Source organism: Scyliorhinus torazame, chromosome 4 (genome assembly GCF_047496885.1).
Source record: "Scyliorhinus torazame isolate Kashiwa2021f chromosome 4, sScyTor2.1, whole genome shotgun sequence".
Classification (NCBI taxonomy): domain Eukaryota; kingdom Metazoa; phylum Chordata; class Chondrichthyes; order Carcharhiniformes; family Scyliorhinidae; genus Scyliorhinus; species Scyliorhinus torazame.
This window is the reverse complement of record NC_092710.1, coordinates 76296655-76316257: the sequence shown is the minus strand read 5'-3', so window position 1 is coordinate 76316257 and position 19603 is coordinate 76296655. Positions and strand designations below refer to the sequence as shown.

The following is a 19603-nucleotide window of genomic DNA, read 5'->3' as shown; positions in this document are numbered from 1 at the left end:
CCATCAGAGAGGTGTCGGGGGGAGGAGCCATCAGAGAGGTGTCGGGGGGGCATCAGAGAAGTGTCGGGGGGAGGAGCCATCAGAGTGGTGTCGGGGGGAGGAGCCATCAGAGAGGTGTCTGGGGGAGGAGCCATCAGAGAGGTGTCGGGGGGAGGAGCCATCAGAGAGGTGTCGGGGGGGGAGCCATCAGAGAGGTGTCGGGGGGAGGGGCCATCGGAGAGGTGTCGGGGGGAGGAGCCATCAGAGAGGTGTCGGGGGGAGGGGCCATCAGAGCAGTGTCGGGGGAAGGGGCCATCAGAGAAGTGTCGGGGGGAGGGGCCATCAGAGCAGTGTCGGGGGAAGGGGCCATCAGAGAAGTGTCGGGGGGAGGGGCCATCAGAGTGGTGTCGGGGGAGGAGCCATCAGAGAGGTGTCGGGGGGAGGGGCCATCAGAGCAGTGTCGGGGGAAGTGGTCATCAGAGAGGTGTCGGGGGAGAGGGGCCATCAGAGAGGTGTCGGGGGAGAGGGGCCATCAGAGAGGTGTCGGGGGAGAGGGGCCATCAGAGAGGTGTCGGGGGAGAGGGGCCATCAGAGAGGTGTCGGGGGAGAGGGGCCATCAGAGAGGTGTAGGGGAGGGGCCATCAGAGAGGTGTCTGGGGGGAGGGGCCATCAGAGCAGTGTCGGGGGAGAGGCCATCAGGGCAGTGTCGGGGGAAGGGGTCATCAGAGGTCAGGGGAGGGGCCATCAGAGAGGTGTCGGGGGAGAGGGGCCATCAGAGCGGTGTCGGGGGGAGAGGCCATCAGAGAGGGGTCGGGGCGCATTAGAGAGGTGTCGGGGGAGAGGGGCCATCAGAGAGGTGTCGGGGGGGAGGGGCCATCAGAGAGGTGTCGGGGGGGAGGGGCCATCAGAGAGGTGTCAGGGGGAGGGGCCATCAGAGCAGTGTCGGGGGAAGGGGTCATCAGAGAGGTGTCGGGGGGGAGGGGCCATCAGAGAGGTGTCAGGGGGAGGGGCCATCAGAGCAGTGTCGGGGGAAGGGGCCATCAGAGAGGTGTCGGGGGAAGGGGCCATCAGAGAAGTGTCGGGGGGAGGGGCCATCAGAGTGGTGTCGGGGGGAGGAGCCATCAGAGAGGTGTCGGGGGAAGGGGTCATCAGTGAGGTGTCGGGGGAGAGGGGCCATCAGAGAGGTGTCGGGGGAAGGGGCCATCAGAGAAGTGTCGGGGGGAGGGGCCATCAGAGAGGTGTCGGGGGAAGGGGCCATCAGAGAGGTGTCGGGGGAAGGGGCCATCAGAGAAGTGTCGGGGGAGAGGGGCCATCAGAGAGGTGTCGGGGGGAGGAGCCATCAGAGAGGTGTCGGGGGGAGGGGCCATCAGAGCAGTGTCGGGGGAAGGGGTCATCAGAGAGGTGTCGGGGGAGAGGGGCCATCAGAGAGGTGTCGGGGGAGAGGGGCCATCAGAGAGGTGTCGGGGGAGAGGGGCCATCAGAGAGGTGTCGGGGGAGAGGGTCCATCAGAGAGGTGTCGGGGGAGAGGGGCCATCAGAGAGGTGTAGGGGAGGGGCCATCAGAGAGGTGTCCGGGGGGAGGGGCCATCAGAGCAGTGTCGGGGGAGAGGCCATCAGAGCAGTGTCGGGGGAGAGGCCATCAGAGCGGTGTCGGGGGGAGAGGCCATCAGAGAGGGGTCGGGGCGCATTAGAGAGGTGTCGGGGGGGAGGGGCCATCAGAGAGGTGTCAGGGGGAGGGGCCATCAGAGCAGTGTCGGGGGAAGGGGTCATCAGAGAGGTGTCGGGGGAGAGGGGCCATCAGAGAGGTGTCAGGGGGAGGGGCCATCAGAGCAGTGTCGGGGGAGAGGGGCCATCAGAGAGGTGTCAGGGGGAGGGGCCATCAGAGAGGTGTCGGGGGAGAGGGGCCATCAGAGAGGTGTCAGGGGGAGGGGCCATCAGAGCAGTGTCGGGGGAAGGGGTCATCAGAGAGGTGTCGGGGGAGAGGGGCCATCAGAGAGGGGTCGGGGGAGAGGGGCCATCAGAGCAGTGTCGGGGGAAGGGGTCATCAGAGAGGTGTCGGGGGGAGGGGCCATCAGAGAGGTGTCGGGGGAGAGGGGCCATCAGAGAGGGGTCGGGGGAGAGGGGCCATCAGAGCAGTGTCGGGGGAAGGGGTCATCAGAGAGGTGTCGGGCGGAGGGGCCATCAGAGAGGTGTTGGGGGGGAGGGGCCATCAGAGAGGTGTCGGGGGGGAGGGGCCATCAGAGAGGGGTCGGGGGAGGGGCCATCAGAGAGGTGTAGGGGGAGAGGGGCCATCAGAGAGGGGTCGGGGGAGAGGGGCCATCAGAGCAGTGTCGGGGGAAGGGGTCATCAGAGAGGTGTCGGGCGGAGGGGCCATCAGAGAGGTGTTGGGGGGGAGGGGCCATCAGAGAGGTGTCGGGGGGAGGGGCCATCAGAGAGGTGTCGGGGGGGAGGGGCCATCAGAGAGGGGTTGGGGGGGAGGGGCCATCGGAGAAGAGTCGGGGGGAGGGGCCATCAGAGAGGTGTCGGGGGGAGGGGCCATCAGAGAGGTGTCGGGGGGCGCATTAGAGAGGTGTCGGGGGAGGGGCCATCAGAGAGGTGTCGGGGGAGGGGCCATCAGAGAGGTGTCGGGGGGCGCATTAGAGAGGTGTCGGGGGAGGGGCCATCAGAGAGGTGTCGGGGGAGAGGGGCCATCAGAGAAGTGTCGGGGGGGAGGGGCCATCAGAGAGGTGTTGGGGGGGAGGGGCCATCAGAGAAGTGTCGGGGGGGAGGGGCCATCAGAGAAGTGTCGGGGGGGAGGGGCCATCAGAGAGGTGTTGGGGGGGAGGGGCCATCAGAGAGGTGTTGGGGGGGAGGGGCCATCAGAGAGGTGTTGGGGGGAGGGGCCATCAGAGAAGTGTCGGGGGAGGGGCCATCAGAGAGGTGTTGGGGGGGAGGGGCCATCAGAGAGGTGTTGGGGGGGAGGGGCCATCAGAGAGGTGTTGGGGGGAGGGGCCATCAGAGAGGTGTTGGGGGGGAGGGGCCATCAGAGAGGTGTCGGGGGGGAGGGGCCATCAGAGAGGGGTTGGGGGGGAGGGGCCATCGGAGAAGAGTCGGGGGAGGGGCCATCAGAGAGGTGTCGGGGGGAGGGGCCATCAGAGAGGTGTCGGGGGGCGCATTAGAGAGGTGTCGGGGGAGGGGCCATCAGAGAGGTGTCGGGGGAGGGGCCATCAGAGAGGTGTCGGGGGAGAGGGGCCATCAGAGAAGTGTCGGGGGGGAGGGGCCATCAGAGAGATGTTGGGTGGAGGGGCCATCAGAGCAGTGTCGGGGGAAGGGGTCATCAGAGAAGGGTTGTGGGGGGGCATCAGAGAGGTGTGGGAGGGGCCATCAGACGTGTCAGGGGGAGGGGCCATCAGAGAGGTGTTGGGGGGGCATCAGAGAGGTGTTGGGGGGGCATCAGAGAGGTGTCATGGGAGGTGCCTTCAGAGAGGTGTCGGGGGGCATTAGAGAGGTGTCGGAGGGGCCATCAGAGAGGTGTCGTGGGAGGGGCATTCAGAGAGGTGTCGGGGGGGCCTTCAGAGAGGTGTTGGGGGGGGGGCACCAGATGTGTCAGGGGGAGGGGCCATCAGAGAGGTGTCATGGGAGGGGCATTCAGAGAGGTGTTGGGGGGGGCCATCGGAGAGGTGTCATGGGAGGGGCCATCAGAGAGGTTTCGTGGGAGGGGCCTTCAGAGAGGTGTCGGAGGGGCCATCAGAGAGGTGTCGGGGGGGGGGGGGGCACCAGATGTGTCAGGGGGAGGGTCCACCAGAGAGATGCAGGGTGGGGATACATTGGGGGGCGGGCCTCAATAAGGCTGGGTCACTGGAATGTGGAATGCCAGCTATACCTTGTGAGTTGATTGGTTTACTGATAGTCCGAGGTGGGGTATGCTTCCATTGGATTTTTCCATTGCACACCTGGTACAGGATCTACCATTAGCAAATCTGTGCCCCAGAGTCGCCGGATGAGGGGAAAATTAATTATCCACTAACAATGTTCTCTCTCTCTGTCTGACTGTCACTCTCTATCTCTTTTTCTCTGTGTCACACACTCTCATTCTTTCTACCTCTCTCTTTGTCTGTCATTCTGTGTTTCTCAATTTCTCTTTCTCTGCCTGTCCCTCTCTCTGTTCCTCCCTGTCCCTCTCTCTGTTCCTCCCTGTCCTTGCCTCTGTTCCTCCCTCTCTCTGTTCCTCCCTGTCCCGGTCTCTGTTCCTCCCTCTCTCTGTTCCTCCCTGTACCTCTCACTGTTCCTCCCTGTCCCTCTCTCTGTTCCTCCCTGTCCCTCTCTCTGTTCCTCCCTGTCCCTGTCTCTGTTCCTCCCTCTCTCTGTTCCTCCCTGTCCCGGTCTCTGTTCCTCCCTCTCTCTGTTCCTCCCTGTCCCTCTCTCTGTTCCTCCCTGTCCCGGTCTCTGTTCCTCCCTCTCTCTGTTCCTCCCTGTCCTTCTCTCTGTTCCTCCCTGTCCCGGTCTCTGTTCCTCCCTCTCTCTGTTCCTTCCTGTTCCTCCCTGTCCCTCTCTCTGTTCCTCCCTGTCCCTGTCTCTGTTCCTCCCTCTCTCTGTTCCTTCCTGTTCCTCTCTGTTCCACCCTGTCCCTCTCTCTGTTCCTCTCTGTTCCTCCCTGTCCCTCTCTCTGTTCCTCCCTTTCTGTCCCACCCTGTCCTTCTCTCCGTTCCTCCCTGTTCCTCTCTCTATTCCTCCCTGTCCCTCTCTCTGTTCCTCCCTGTCCCTCTCTCTGTTCCTCCCTGTCCCTGTCTCTGTTCCTCCCTGTCTCTGTTCCTCCCTCTCTCTGTTCCTCCCTGTCCCTCTCTCTGTTCCTCCCTGTCCCTCTCTCTGTCCCTCTCTGTTCCTCCCTGTCCCTCTCTCTGTTCCTCCCTGTCCCTCTCTCTGTTCCTCCCTGTCCCTCTCTCTGTTCCTTCCTGTCCCTCTCTCTTTTCCACACTGTTCCTCCCTGTCCTTCTCTCTGTTCCTCCCCGTCCCTCTCTCTGTTCCACCCTGTCCCTCTCTCTGTTCCTCCGTGTCCCTCTCTCTGTTCCTCCGTGTCCCTCTCTCTGTTCCTCCCTGTCCCTCTATCTGTTCCTCCTTGTCCCTCTCTCTTTTCCACCCTGTTCCTCCCTGTCCCTCTCTCTTTTCCACCCTGTTCCTCCCTGTCCCTATCTCTGTTCCTCCCCGTCCCTCTCTCTGTTCCACCCTGTCCCTCTCTCTGTTCCTCCCTGTCCCTCTCTCTGTTCCTCCGTGTCCCTCTCTCTGTTCCTCCCTGTCCCTGTCTCTGTTCCTCCCTGTCCCTCTCTCTGTTCCTCCGTGTCCCTCTCTCTGTTCCTCCCTGTCCCTCTCTCTGTTCCTCCGTGTCCCTCTCTCTGTTCCTCCCTGTCCCTCTCTCTGTTCCTCCCTGTCCCTCTCTCTGTTCCTCCGTGTCCCTCTCTCTGTTCCTCCCTGTCCCTCTCTCTGTCCCACCCTGTCCCTCTCTCTGTTCCTCCCTGTCCCTCTGTTCCACCCTGTCCCTCTCTCTGTTCCTCCCGGTCCCTCTCTCTGTCCCACCCTGTCCCTCACTCTGTTCCACCCTGTCCCTCTCTCTGTTCCTCCGTGTCCCTCTCTCTGTTCCTCCCTGTCCCTCTATCTGTTCCTCCTTGTCCCTCTCTCTTTTCCACCCTGTTCCTCCCTGTCCCTCTCTCTTTTCCACCCTGTTCCTCCCTGTCCCTCTCTCTGTTCCTCCCCGTCCCTCTCTCTGTTCCACCCTGTCCCTCTCTCTGTTCCTCCCTGTCCCTCTCTCTGTTCCTCCCTGTCCCTCTCTCTGTTCCTCCGTGTCCCTCTCTCTCTTCTTCCGTGTCCCTCTCTCTGTTCCACCCTGTCCCTCTCTCTGTTCCACCCTGTCCCTCTCTCTGTTCCTCCCCGTCCCTCTCTCTGTTCCTCCCTGTCCCTCTCTCTGTTCCTCCGTGTCCCTCTCTCTGTTCCTCCCTGTCCCTCTCTCTGTTCCTCCCTGTCCCTCTCTCTGTTCCTCCGTGTCCCTCTCTCTGTCCCACCCTGTCCCTCTCTCTGTTCCACCCTGTCCCTCTCTCTGTTCCTCCCTGTCCCTCTCTCTGTCCCACCCTGTCCCTCTCTCTGTTCCACCCTGTCCCTCTCTCTGTTCCACCCTGTCCCTCTCTCTGTTCCTCCCTGTCCCTCTCTCTGTCCCACCCTGTCCCTCTCTCTGTTCTTCCCTGTCCCTCTCTCTGTTCCTCCCTGTCCCTCTCTCTGCTCCTCCCTGTCCCTCTATCTGTTCCTCCTTGTCCCTCTCTCTGTTCCTCCCTGTCCCTGTCTCTGTTCCTCCCTCTCTCTGTTCCTCCCTGTCCCTCTATCTGTTCCTCCTTGTCCCTCTCTCTGTTCCTCCCTGTCCCTGTCTCTGTTCCTCCCTCTCTCTGTTCCTCCCTGTCCCTCTCTCTGTTCATCCCTGTCCCTCTCTCTGTCCCTCTCTGTTCCTCCCTGTCCCTCTCTCTGTTCCTCCCTGTCCCTCTCGCTGTTCCTTCCTGTCCCTCTCTGTTCCTCCCTGTCCCTCTCTCTTTTCCACACTGTTCCTCCCTGTCCCTCTCTCTGTTCCTCCCCGTCCCTCTCTCTGTTCCTCCCTGTCCCTGTCTCTGTTCCTCCCTCTCTCTGTTCCTCCCTGTCGCTCTGTCTGTTCCTCCCTGTCCATCCCTCTGTTCCTCCCTGTCCCTCTCTCTGTCCCTCTCTGTTCCTCCCTGTCCCTCTCTCTGTTCCTCCCTGTCCCTCTCGCTGTTCCTTCCTGTCCCTCTCTGTTCCTCCCTGTCCCTGTCTCTTTTCTTCCCTCTCTGTTCCTCCCTGTCCCTCTCTCTGTTCCTCCCCGTCCCTCTCTCTGTTCCACCCTGTCCCTCTCTCTGTTCCTCCCTGTCCCTCTCTCTGTTCCACCCTGTCCCTCTCTCTGTCCCACCCTGTCCCTCTCTCTGTTCCACCCTGTCTCTCTCTCTGTTCCTCCCTGTCCCTCTCTCTGTTCCTCCGTGTCCCTCTCCCTGTTCCTCCCTGTCCCTCTCTCTGTTCCACCCTGTCCCTCTCTCTGTTCCATCCTGTCCCTCACTCTGTCCCACCCTGTCCCTCTCTCTGTCCCTCTCTGTCCCTCTCTCTGTTCCTCCGTGTCCCTCTCCCTGTTCCTCCGTGTCCCTCTCCCTGTTCCTCCCTGTCCCTCTCTCTGTTCCACCCTGTCCCTCTCTCTGTTCCTCCCTGTCCCTCTCTCTGTTCCTCCCTGTCCCTCTCTCTGTTCCTCCGTGTCCCTCTCCCTGTTCCTCCCTGTCCCTCTCTCTGTCCCACCCTGTCCCTCTCTCTGTTCCTCCCTGTCCCTCTCTCTGTTCCTCCGTGTCCCTCTCTCTGTTCCTCCCTGTCCCTCTCTCTGTTCCTCCGTGTCCCTCTCTCTGTCCCACCCTGTCCCTCTCTCTGTTCCACCCTGTCCCTTTCTCTGTTCTTCCCTGTCCCTCTCTCTGTCCCACCCTGTCCCTCTCTCTGTTCCACCCTGTCCCTCTCTCTGTTCCTCCCTGTCCCTCGCTCTGTTCCTCCCTGTCCCTCGCTCTGTTCCTCCCTATCCCTCTCTCTGTTCCTCCCTGTCCCTCTATCTGTTCCTCCTTGTCCCTCTCTCTTTTCCACCCTGTTCCTTCCTGTCCATCTCTCTGTTCCTCCCCGTCCCTCTCTCTGTTCCACCCTGTCCCTCTCTCTGTTCCTCCCTGTCCCTCTCTCTGTTCCTCCCTGTCCCTCTCTCTGTTCTTCCGTGTCCCTCTCTCTGTTCCTCCCCGTCCCTCTCTCTGTTCCTCCCCGTCCCTCTCTCTGTTCCTCCCCGTCCCTCTCTCTGTTCCTCCCTGTCCCTCTCTCTGTTCCTCCCTGTCCCTCCGTGTCCCTCTCTCTGTTCCACCCTGTCCCTCTCTCTGTTCCTCCCTGTCCCTCTCTCTGTTCCTCCCTGTCCCTCTCTCTGTCCCACCCTGTCCCTCTCTCTGTTCCACCCTGTCCCTCTCTCTGTTCCACCCTGTCCCTCTCTCTGTTCCTCCCTGTCCCTCTCTCTGTCCCACCCTGTCCCTCTCTCTGTTCTTCCCTGTCCCTCTCTCTGTTCCTCCCTGTCCCTCTCTCTGCTCCTCCCTGTCCCTCTATCTGTTCCTCCTTGTCCCTCTCTCTGTTCCTCCCTGTCCCTGTCTCTGTTCCTCCCTCTCTCTGTTCCTCCCTGTCCCTCTATCTGTTCCTCCTTGTCCCTCTCTCTGTTCCTCCCTGTCCCTGTCTCTGTTCCTCCCTCTCTCTGTTCCTCCCTGTCCCTCTCTCTGTTCATCCCTGTCCCTCTCTCTGTCCCTCTCTGTTCCTCCCTGTCCCTCTCTCTGTTCCTCCCTGTCCCTCTCGCTGTTCCTTCCTGTCCCTCTCTGTTCCTCCCTGTCCCTCTCTCTTTTCCACACTGTTCCTCCCTGTCCCTCTCTCTGTTCCTCCCCGTCCCTCTCTCTGTTCCTCCCTGTCCCTGTCTCTGTTCCTCCCTCTCTCTGTTCCTCCCTGTCGCTCTGTCTGTTCCTCCCTGTCCATCCCTCTGTTCCTCCCTGTCCCTCTCTCTGTCCCTCTCTGTTCCTCCCTGTCCCTCTCTCTGTTCCTCCCTGTCCCTCTCGCTGTTCCTTCCTGTCCCTCTCTGTTCCTCCCTGTCCCTGTCTCTTTTCTTCCCTCTCTGTTCCTCCCTGTCCCTCTCTCTGTTCCTCCCCGTCCCTCTCTCTGTTCCACCCTGTCCCTCTCTCTGTTCCTCCCTGTCCCTCTCTCTGTTCCACCCTGTCCCTCTCTCTGTCCCACCCTGTCCCTCTCTCTGTTCCACCCTGTCTCTCTCTCTGTTCCTCCCTGTCCCTCTCTCTGTTCCTCCGTGTCCCTCTCCCTGTTCCTCCCTGTCCCTCTCTCTGTTCCACCCTGTACCTCTCTCTGTTCCATCCTGTCCCTCACTCTGTCCCACCCTGTCCCTCTCTCTGTCCCTCTCTGTCCCTCTCTCTGTTCCTCCGTGTCCCTCTCCCTGTTCCTCCGTGTCCCTCTCCCTGTTCCTCCCTGTCCCTCTCTCTGTTCCACCCTGTCCCTCTCTCTGTTCCTCCCTGTCCCTCTCTCTGTTCCTCCCTGTCCCTCTCTCTGTTCCTCCGTGTCCCTCTCCCTGTTCCTCCCTGTCCCTCTCTCTGTCCCACCCTGTCCCTCTCTCTGTTCCTCCCTGTCCCTCTCTCTGTTCCTCCGTGTCCCTCTCTCTGTTCCTCCCTGTCCCTCTCTCTGTTCCTCCGTGTCCCTCTCTCTGTCCCACCCTGTCCCTCTCTCTGTTCCACCCTGTCCCTTTCTCTGTTCTTCCCTGTCCCTCTCTCTGTCCCACCCTGTCCCTCTCTCTGTTCCACCCTGTCCCTCTCTCTGTTCCTCCCTGTCCCTCGCTCTGTTCCTCCCTGTCCCTCGCTCTGTTCCTCCCTATCCCTCTCTCTGTTCCTCCCTGTCCCTCTATCTGTTCCTCCTTGTCCCTCTCTCTTTTCCACCCTGTTCCTTCCTGTCCATCTCTCTGTTCCTCCCCGTCCCTCTCTCTGTTCCACCCTGTCCCTCTCTCTGTTCCTCCCTGTCCCTCTCTCTGTTCCTCCCTGTCCCTCTCTCTGTTCTTCCGTGTCCCTCTCTCTGTTCCTCCCCGTCCCTCTCTCTGTTCCTCCCCGTCCCTCTCTCTGTTCCTCCCCGTCCCTCTCTCTGTTCCTCCCTGTCCCTCTCTCTGTTCCTCCCTGTCCCTCCGTGTCCCTCTCTCTGTTCCACCCTGTCCCTCTCTCTGTTCCTCCCTGTCCCTCTCTCTGTTCCTCCCTGTCCCTCTCTCTGTTCCACCCTGTCCCTCTCTCTGTTCCACCCTGTCCCTCTCTCTGTTCCTCCCTGTCCCTCTCTCTGTTCCTCCCTGTCCCTCTCTCTGTTCTTCCGTGTCCCTCTCTCTGTTCCTCCCCGTCCCTCTCTCTGTTCCACCCCGTCCCTCTCTCTGTTCCTCCCTGTCCCTCCGTGTCCCTCTCTCTGTTCCTCCCTGTCCCTCTCTCTGTTCCACCCTGTCCCTCTCTCTGTTCCTCCCTGTCCCTCTCTCTGTTCCTCCCTGTCCCTCTCTCTGTTCCACCCTGTCCCTCTCTCTGTTCCACCCTGTCCCTCTCTCTGTTCCTCCCTGTCCCTCTCTCTGTTCCACCCTGTCCCTCTCTCTGTTCCTCCGTGTCCCTCTCACTGTTCCTCCCTGTCCCTCTATCTGTTCCTCCTTGTCCCTCTCTCTTTTCCACCCTGTTCCTCCCTGTCCCTCTCTCTTTTCCACCCTGTTCCTCCCTGTCCCTCTCTCTGTTCCTCCCCGTCCCTCTCTCTGTTCCACCCTGTCCCTCTCTCTGTTCCTCCCTGTCCCTCTCTCTGTTCCTCCGTGTCCCTCTCTCTGTTCCTCCGTGTCCCTCTCTCTGTTCCTCCGTGTCCCTCTCTCTGTTCCTCCCTGTCCCTCTCTCTGTCCCACCCTGTCCCTCTCTCTGTTCCTCCCTGTCCCTCTCTCTGTTCCACCCTGTCCCTCTCTCTGTTCCTCCCGGTCCCTCTCTCTGTCCCACCCTGTCCCTCACTCTGTTCCACCCTGTCCCTCTCTCTGTTCCTCCGTGTCCCTCTCTCTGTTCCTCCCTGTCCCTCTATCTGTTCCTCCTTGTCCCTCTCTCTTTTCCACCCTGTTCCTCCCTGTCCCTCTCTCTTTTCCACCCTGTTCCTCCCTGTCCCTCTCTCTGTTCCTCCCCGTCCCTCTCTCTGTTCCACCCTGTCCCTCTCTCTGTTCCTCCCTGTCCCTCTCTCTGTTCCTCCCTGTCCCTCTCTCTGTTCCTCCGTGTCCCTCTCTCTCTTCTTCCGTGTCCCTCTCTCTGTTCCACCCTGTCCCTCTCTCTGTTCCACCCTGTCCCTCTCTCTGTTCCTCCCCGTCCCTCTCTCTGTTCCTCCCTGTCCCTCTCTCTGTTCCTCCGTGTCCCTCTCTCTGTTCCTCCCTGCCCCTCTCTCTGTTCCTCCCTGTCCCTCTCTCTGTTCCTCCGTGTCCCTCTCTCTGTCCCACCCTGTCGCTCTCTCTGTTCCACCCTGTCCCTCTCTCTGTTCCTCCCTGTCCCTCTCTCTGTCCCACCCTGTCCCTCTCTCTGTTCCACCCTGTCCCTCTCTCTGTTCCACCCTGTCCCTCTCTCTGTTCCTCCCTGTCCCTCTCTCTGTCCCACCCTGTCCCTCTCTCTGTTCTTCCCTGTCCCTCTCTCTGTTCCTCCCTGTCCCTCTCTCTGCTCCTCCCTGTCCCTCTATCTGTTCCTCCTTGTCCCTCTCTCTGTTCCTCCCTGTCCCTGTCTCTGTTCCTCCCTCTCTCTGTTCCTCCCTGTCCCTCTATCTGTTCCTCCTTGTCCCTCTCTCTGTTCCTCCCTGTCCCTGTCTCTGTTCCTCCCTCTCTCTGTTCCTCCCTGTCCCTCTCTCTGTTCATCCCTGTCCCTCTCTCTGTCCCTCTCTGTTCCTCCCTGTCCCTCTCTCTGTTCCTCCCTGTCCCTCTCGCTGTTCCTTCCTGTCCCTCTCTGTTCCTCCCTGTCCCTCTCTCTTTTCCACACTGTTCCTCCCTGTCCCTCTCTCTGTTCCTCCCCGTCCCTCTCTCTGTTCCTCCCTGTCCCTGTCTCTGTTCCTCCCTCTCTCTGTTCCTCCCTGTCGCTCTGTCTGTTCCTCCCTGTCCATCCCTCTGTTCCTCCCTGTCCCTCTCTCTGGCCCTCTCTGTTCCTCCCTGTCCCTCTCTCTGTTCCTCCCTGTCCCTCTCGCTGTTCCTTCCTGTCCCTCTCTGTTCCTCCCTGTCCCTGTCTCTTTTCTTCCCTCTCTGTTCCTCCCTGTCCCTCTCTCTGTTCCTCCCCGCCCCTCTCTCTGTTCCACCCTGTCCCTCTCTCTGTTCCTCCCTGTCCCTCTCTCTGTTCCACCCTGTCCCTCTCTCTGTCCCACCCTGTCCCTCTCTCTGTTCCACCCTGTCTCTCTCTCTGTTCCTCCCTGTCCCTCTCTCTGTTCCACCGTGTCCCTCTCCCTGTTCCTCCCTGTCCCTCTCTCTGTTCCACCCTGTCCCTCTCTCTGTTCCATCCTGTCCCTCACTCTGTCCCACCCTGTCCCTCTCTCTGTCCCTCTCTGTCCCTCTCTCTGTTCCTCCGTGTCCCTCTCCCTGTTCCTCCGTGTCCCTCTCCCTGTTCCTCCCTGTCCCTCTCTCTGTTCCACCCTGTCCCTCTCTCTGTTCCTCCCTGTCCCTCTCTCTGTTCCTCCCTGTCCCTCTCTCTGTTCCTCCGTGTCCCTCTCCCTGTTCCTCCCTGTCCCTCTCTCTGTCCCACCCTGTCCCTCTCTCTGTTCCTCCCTGTCCCTCTCTCTGTTCCTCCGTGTCCCTCTCTCTGTTCCTCCGTGTCCCTCTCTCTGTTCCTCCGTGTCCCTCTCTCTGTCCCACCCTGTCCCTCTCTCTGTTCCACCCTGTCCCTTTCTCTGTTCCTCCCTGTCCCTCTCTCTGTCCCACCCTGTCCCTCTCTCTGTTCCACCCTGTCCCTCTCTCTGTTCCTCCCTGTCCCTCGCTCTGTTCCTCCCTGTCCCTCGCTCTGTTCCTCCCTATCCCTCTCTCTGTTCCTCCCTGTCCCTCTATCTGTTCCTCCTTGTCCCTCTCTCTTTTCCACCCTGTTCCTTCCTGTCCATCTCTCTGTTCCTCCCCGTCCCTCACTCTGTTCCACCCTGTCCCTCTCTCTGTTCCTCCCTGTCCCTCTCTCTGTTCCTCCCTGTCCCTCTCTCTGTTCTTCCGTGTCCCTCTCTCTGTTCCTCCCCGTCCCTCTCTCTGTTCCTCCCCGTCCCTCTCTCTGTTCCTCCCCGTCCCTCTCTCTGTTCCTCCCTGTCGCTCTCTCTGTTCCTCCCTGTCCCTCCGTGTCCCTCTCTCTGTTCCACCCTGTCCCTCTCTCTGTTCCTCCCTGTCCCTCTCTCTGTTCCTCCCTGTCCCTCTCTCTGTTCCACCCTGTCCCTCTCTCTGTTCCACCCTGTCCCTCTCTCTGTTCCTCCCTGTCCCTCTCTCTGTTCCTCCCTGTCCCTCTCTCTGTTCCTCCCCGTCCCTCTCTCTGTTCCTCCCCGTCCCTCTCTCTGTTCCACCCCGTCCCTCTCTCTGTTCCTCCCTGTCCCTCTCTCTGTTCCTCCCTGTCCCTCCGTGTCCCTCACTCTGTTCCTCCCTGTCCCTCTCTCTGTTCCACCCTGTCCCTCTCTCTGTTCCTCCCTGTCCCTCTCTCTGTTCCTCCCTGTCCCTCTCTCTGTTCCACCCTGTCCCTCTCTCTGTTCCACCCTGTCCCTCTCTCTGTTCCTCCCTGTCCCTCTCTCTGTTCCACCCTGTCCCTCTCTCTGTTCCACCCTGTCCCTCTCTCTGTTCCTCCGTGTCCCTCTCTCTGTTCCACCCTGTCCCTCTCTCTGTTCCACCCTGTCCCTCTCTCTGTTCCTCCCTGTCCCTCTCTCTGTTCCTCCCTGTCCCTCTCTCTGTTCCACCCTGTCTCTCTCTCTGTTCCTCCCTGTCCCTCTCTCTGTTCCTCCCTGTCCCTCTCTCTGTTCTTCCGTGTCCCTCTCTCTGTTCCTCCCCGTCCCTCTCTCTGTTCCTCCCCGTCCCTCTCTCTGTTCCTCCCCGTCCCTCTCTCTGTTCCTCCCTGTCCCTCTCTCTGTTCCTCCCTGTCCCTCCGTGTCCCTCTCTCTGTTCCACCCTGTCCCTCTCTCTGTTCCTCCCTGTCCCTCTCTCTGTTCCTCCCTGTCCCTCTCTCTGTTCCACCCTGTCCCTCTCTCTGTTCCACCCTGTCCCTCTCTCTGTTCCTCCCTGTCCCTCTCTCTGTTCCTCCCTGTCCCTCTCTCTGTTCTTCCGTGTCCCTCTCTCTGTTCCTCCCCGTCCCTCTCTCTGTTCCACCCCGTCCCTCTCTCTGTTCCTCCCTGTCCCTCCGTGTCCCTCTCTCTGTTCCTCCCTGTCCCTCTCTCTGTTCCACCCTGTCCCTCTCTCTGTTCCTCCCTGTCCCTCTCTCTGTTCCTCCCTGTCCCTCTCTCTGTTCCACCCTGTCCCTCTCTCTGTTCCACCCTGTCCCTCTCTCTGTTCCTCCCTGTCCCTCTCTCTGTTCCACCCTGTCCCTCTCTCTGTTCCTCCGTGTCCCTCTCTCTGTTCCTCCCTGTCCCTCTATCTGTTCCTCCTTGTCCCTCTCTCTTTTCCACCCTGTTCCTCCCTGTCCCTCTCTCTTTTCCACCCTGTTCCTCCCTGTCCCTCTCTCTGTTCCTCCCCGTCCCTCTCTCTGTTCCACCCTGTCCCTCTCTCTGTTCCTCCCTGTCCCTCTCTCTGTTCCTCCGTGTCCCTCTCTCTGTTCCTCCGTGTCCCTCTCTCTGTTCCTCCGTGTCCCTCTCTCTGTTCCTCCCTATCCCTCTCTCTGTCCCACCCTGTCCCTCTCTCTGTTCCTCCCTGTCCCTCTCTCTGTTCCACCCTGTCCCTCTCTCTGTTCCTCCCGGTCCCTCTCTCTGTCCCACCCTGTCCCTCACTCTGTTCCACCCTGTCCCTCTCTCTGTTCCTCCGTGTCCCTCTCTCTGTTCCTCCCTGTCCCTCTATCTGTTCCTCCTTGTCCCTCTCTCTTTTCCACCCTGTTCCTCCCTGTCCCTCTCTCTTTTCCACCCTGTTCCTCCCTGTCCCTCTCTCTGTTCCTCCCCGTCCCTCTCTCTGTTCCACCCTGTCCCTCTCTCTGTTCCTCCCTGTCCCTCTCTCTGTTCCTCCCTGTCCCTCTCTCTGTTCCTCCGTGTCCCTCTCTCTCTTCTTCCGTGTCCCTCTCTCTGTTCCACCCTGTCCCTCTCTCTGTTCCACCCTGTCCCTCTCTCTGTTCCTCCCCGTCCCTCTCTCTGTTCCTCCCTGTCCCTCTCTCTGTTCCTCCGTGTCCCTCTCTCTGTTCCTCCCTGTCCCTCTCTCTGTTCCTCCCTGTCCCTCTCTCTGTTCCTCCGTGTCCCTCTCTCTGTCCCACCCTGTCCCTCTCTCTGTTCCACCCTGTCCCTCTCTCTGTTCCTCCCTGTCCCTCTCTCTGTCCCACCCTGTCCCTCTCTCTGTTCCACCCTGTCCCTCTCTCTGTTCCACCCTGTCCCTCTCTCTGTTCCTCCCTGTCCCTCTCTCTGTCCCACCCTGTCCCTCTCTCTGTTCTTCCCTGTCCCTCTCTCTGTTCCTCCCTGTCCCTCTCTCTGCTCCTCCCTGTCCCTCTATCTGTTCCTCCTTGTCCCTCTCTCTGTTCCTCCCTGTCCCTGTCTCTGTTCCTCCCTCTCTCTGTTCCTCCCTGTCCCTCTATCTGTTCCTCCTTGTCCCTCTCTCTGTTCCTCCCTGTCCCTGTCTCTGTTCCTCCCTCTCTCTGTTCCTCCCTGTCCCTCTCTCTGTTCATCCCTGTCCCTCTCTCTGTCCCTCTCTGTTCCTCCCTGTCCCTCTCTCTGTTCCTCCCTGTCCCTCTCGCTGTTCCTCCCTGTCCCTCTCTCTGTCCCACCCTGTCCCTCTCTCTGTTCTTCCCTGTCCCTCTCTCTGTTCCTCCCTGTCCCTCTCTCTGCTCCTCCCTGTCCCTCTATCTGTTCCTCCTTGTCCCTCTCTCTGTTCCTCCCTGTCCCTGTCTCTGTTCCTCCCTCTCTCTGTTCCTCCCTGTCCCTCTATCTGTTCCTCCTTGTCCCTCTCTCTGTTCCTCCCTGTCCCTGTCTCTGTTCCTCCCTCTCTCTGTTCCTCCCTGTCCCTCTCTCTGTTCATCCCTGTCCCTCTCTCTGTCCCTCTCTGTTCCTCCCTGTCCCTCTCTCTGTTCCTCCCTGTCCCTCTCGCTGTTCCTCCCTGTCCCTCTCTCTGTCCCACCCTGTCCCTCTCTCTGTTCTTCCCTGTCCCTCTCTCTGTTCCTCCCTGTCCCTCTCTCTGCTCCTCCCTGTCCCTCTATCTGTTCCTCCTTGTCCCTCTCTCTGTTCCTCCCTGTCCCTGTCTCTGTTCCTCCCTCTCTCTGTTCCTCCCTGTCCCTCTATCTGTTCCTCCTTGTCCCTCTCTCTGTTCCTCCCTGTCCCTGTCTCTGTTCCTCCCTCTCTCTGTTCCTCCCTGTCCCTCTCTCTGTTCATCCCTGTCCCTCTCTCTGTCCCTCTCTGTTCCACCCTGTCCCTCTCTCTGTTCCTCCCTGTCCCTCTCTCTGTTCCTCCCTGTCCCTCTCTCTGTTCCACCCTGTCCCTCTCTCTGTTCCACCCTGTCCCTCTCTCTGTCCCTCTCTGTTCAACCCTGTCCCTCTCTCTGTTCCTCCGTGTCCCTCTCTCTCTTCTTCCGTGTCCCTCTCTCTGTTCCACCCTGTCCCTCTCTCTGTTCCACCCTGTCCCTCTCTCTGTTCCTCCCCGTCCCTCTCTCTGTTCCTCCCTGTCCCTCTCTCTGTTCCTCCGTGTCCCTCTCTCTGTTCCTCCCTGTCCCTCTCTCTGTTCCTCCCTGTCCCTCTCTCTGTTCCTCCGTGTCCCTCTCTCTGTCCCACCCTGTCCCTCTCTCTGTTCCACCCTGTCCCTCTCTCTGTTCCTCCCTGTCCCTCTCTCTGTCCCACCCTGTCCCTCTCTCTGTTCCACCCTGTCCCTCTCTCTGTTCCACCCTGTCCCTCTCTCTGTTCCTCCCTGTCCCTCTCTCTGTCCCACCCTGTCCCTCTCTCTGTTCTTCCCTGTCCCTCTCTCTGTTCCTCCCTGTCCCTCTCTCTGCTCCTCCCTGTCCCTCTATCTGTTCCTCCTTGTCCCTCTCTCTGTTCCTCCCTGTCCCTGTCTCTGTTCCTCCCTCTCTCTGTTCCTCCCTGTCCCTCTATCTGTTCCTCCTTGTCCCTCTCTCTGTTCCTCCCTGTCCCTGTCTCTGTTCCTCCCTCTCTCTGTTCCTCTCTGTCCCTCTCTCTGTTCATCCCTGTCCCTCTCTCTGTCCCTCTCTGTTCCTCCCTGTCCCTCTCTCTGTTCCTCCCTGTCCCTCTCGCTGTTCCTTCCTGTCCCTCTCTGTTCCTCCCTGTCCCTCTCTCTTTTCCACACTGTTCCTCCCTGTCCCTCTCTCTGTTCCTCCCCGTCCCTCTCTCTGTTCCTCCCTGTCCCTGTCTCTGTTCCTCCCTCTCTCTGTTCCTCCCTGTCGCTCTGTCTGTTCCTCCCTGTCCATTCCTCTGTTCCTCCCTGTCCCTCTCTCTGTCCCTCTCTGTTCCTCCCTGTCCCTCTCTCTGTTCCTCCCTGTCCCTCTCGCTGTTCCTTCCTGTCCCTCTCTGTTCCTCCCTGTCCCTGTCTCTTTTCTTCCCTCTCTGTTCCTCCCTGTCCCTCTCTCTGTTCCTCCCCGTCCCTCTCTCTGTTCCACCCTGTCCCTCTCTCTGTTCCTCCCTGTCCCTCTCTCTGTTCCACCCTGTCCCTCTCTCTGTCCCACCCTGTCCCTCTCTCTGTTCCACCCTGTCTCTCTCTCTGTTCCTCCCTGTCCCTCTCTCTGTTCCTCCGTGTCCCTCTCCCTGTTCCTCCCTGTCCCTCTCTCTGTTCCACCCTGTCCCTCTCTCTGTTCCATCCTGTCCCTCACTCTGTCCCACCCTGTCCCTCTCTCTGTCCCTCTCTGTCCCTCTCTCTGTTCCTCCGTGTCCCTCTCCCTGTTCCTCCGTGTCCCTCTCCCTGTTCCTCCCTGTCCCTCTCTCTGTTCCTCCCTGTCCCTCTCTCTGTTCCACCCTGTCCCTCTCTCTGTTCCACCCTGTCTCTCTCTCTGTTCCTCCCTGTCCCTCTCTCTGTTCCACCCTGTCCCTCTCTCTGTTCCTCCCTGTCCCTCTTCCTCCCTCCATCTCTGTCGCGCTCTCTCACTCTCTCCCTGTGACTCTCTGTCCCTCTCTTCTCCCCATCTCTCGCTCTCAGGTTTGACCTTCTCTTCAGGACCCGGAGATCGTGGAGGCAGGACGGGATGAACTCCCTGTCCTACATCATCCTGAGCCGCCAGCGAATGCCGTTGTTCACCAACATCACCGCTGACATTGGGCCAGGTCCCGGCAGCAAGAGTCAGCGGGTGACGCAAGGCCGGAAACCAAAGGGGGCAGAGGCTGGGGTAAGCGGGACCTCGAAGGGCACGTGACACCCCCTGATACGGCTGAGAGTCCAGGATGCTGCTCGATCGATCAGAAGACACTCAGAGTATTTGGGAAAAGGGAGGGAGGTTTGGTGGGCATGAACACTGACCTCTAGCTGTTGGCCTCTACATCTTGCACCTTGGTAGTGGTTTGAACATGTCTAGTGTGTGTGCGTGGGTGTGGGTGTGTGTGTGTGTTGGGTGTGTTTATGGTGTAGGACAATAGATGGGTCCAGGAATGTTCCGTGGTGGGCGAGCAGAGTGGACGTCCGATTTCCAACCCGCTCTGTCACAAAGTGAGTGAAAATGGGCAGGATATTAAACGAGGTGACGCGACACAGCTCAGCCCCAATCATCCCCTTCTCCCACACAAATTGGATGAGTTGGACAATTTTATATTCAAATATTTGTAATCAAATGGTGTGGAGGATATGCTTATGTAGGAATTGAGAGGGATTATGTTTGTATTTAACTGGAGGGGTGATTTTTCCATTTGGATTGAGTGGAGTGACAATTGTATTTGGATTGAGTGGAGCGACGATTGTATTTGGATTGAGTGGAGCGACGATTGTATTTGGACTGAGTGGAGCGACGATTGTATTTGTATTGAGTGGAGCGACGATTGTATTTGGACTGAGTGGAGCGACGATTGTATTTGGATTGAGTGGAGCGACGATTGTATTTGGATTGAGTGGAGCGACGATTGTATTTGGACTGAGTGGAGCGACGATTGTATTTGGATTGAGTGGAGCGACGATTGTATTCGGACTGAGGGGAGCGACGATTGTATTTGGACTGATCGGAGCGACGATTGTATTTGGACTGAGTGGAGTGACGATTGTATTTGGACTGAGTGGAGCGAAGATTGTATTTGGACTGAGGGGAGCGACGATTGTATTTGGATTGAGTGGAGCGACGATTGTATTTGGACTGAGTGGAGCGACGATTGTATTTGGACTGAGTGGAGCGACGATTGTATTTGGATTGAGTGGAGCGACGATTGTATTTGGACTGAGTGGAGCGACGATTGTATTTGGACTGAGTGGAGCGACGATTGTATTTGGACTGAGTGGAGCGACGATTGTATTTGGACTGAGTGGAGTGACGATTGTATTTGGACTGAGTGGAGCGACGATTGTATTTGGACTGAGTGGAGCGACGATTGTATTTGGATTGAGTGGAGCGACGACTGTATTTGGACTGAGCGGAGCGACGATTGTATTTGGACTGAGTGGAGCGACGATTGTATTTGGACTGAGTGGAGCGACGATTGTATTTGGACTGAGTGGAGTGACGATTGTATTTGGACTGAGTGGAGCGACGATTGTATTTGGATTGAGTGGAGTGACGATTGTATTTGGACTGAGCGGAGCGACGATTGTATTTGGATTGAGTGGAGCGACGATTGTATTTGGACTGAGTGGAGCGACGATTGTATTTGGACTGAGTGGAGCGACGATTGTATGTGGACTGAGTGGAGTGACGATTGTATTTGGACTGAGTGGAGCGACGATTGTATTTGGACTGAGTGGAGTGACGATTGTATTTGGACTGAGTG

General features: G+C 59.4%; 1 protein-coding gene across 1 annotated transcript in view; it reads left to right on the top strand.

Moving 5' to 3' along the window:
* LOC140410313 (beta-1,4-galactosyltransferase 3-like) overlaps positions 1-18497 on the top strand; it is a 208077-nt gene extending 189580 nt beyond the window's left edge. The window contains exon 7 of the mRNA XM_072498303.1: positions 17838-18497. Coding sequence (XP_072354404.1) covers positions 17838-18051 — 214 coding nt within the window. The 3' untranslated portion in view covers positions 18052-18497. The remainder of the gene's footprint in view (positions 1-17837) is intronic.
* The last annotated feature ends 1106 nt before the right edge of the window (positions 18498-19603 follow it).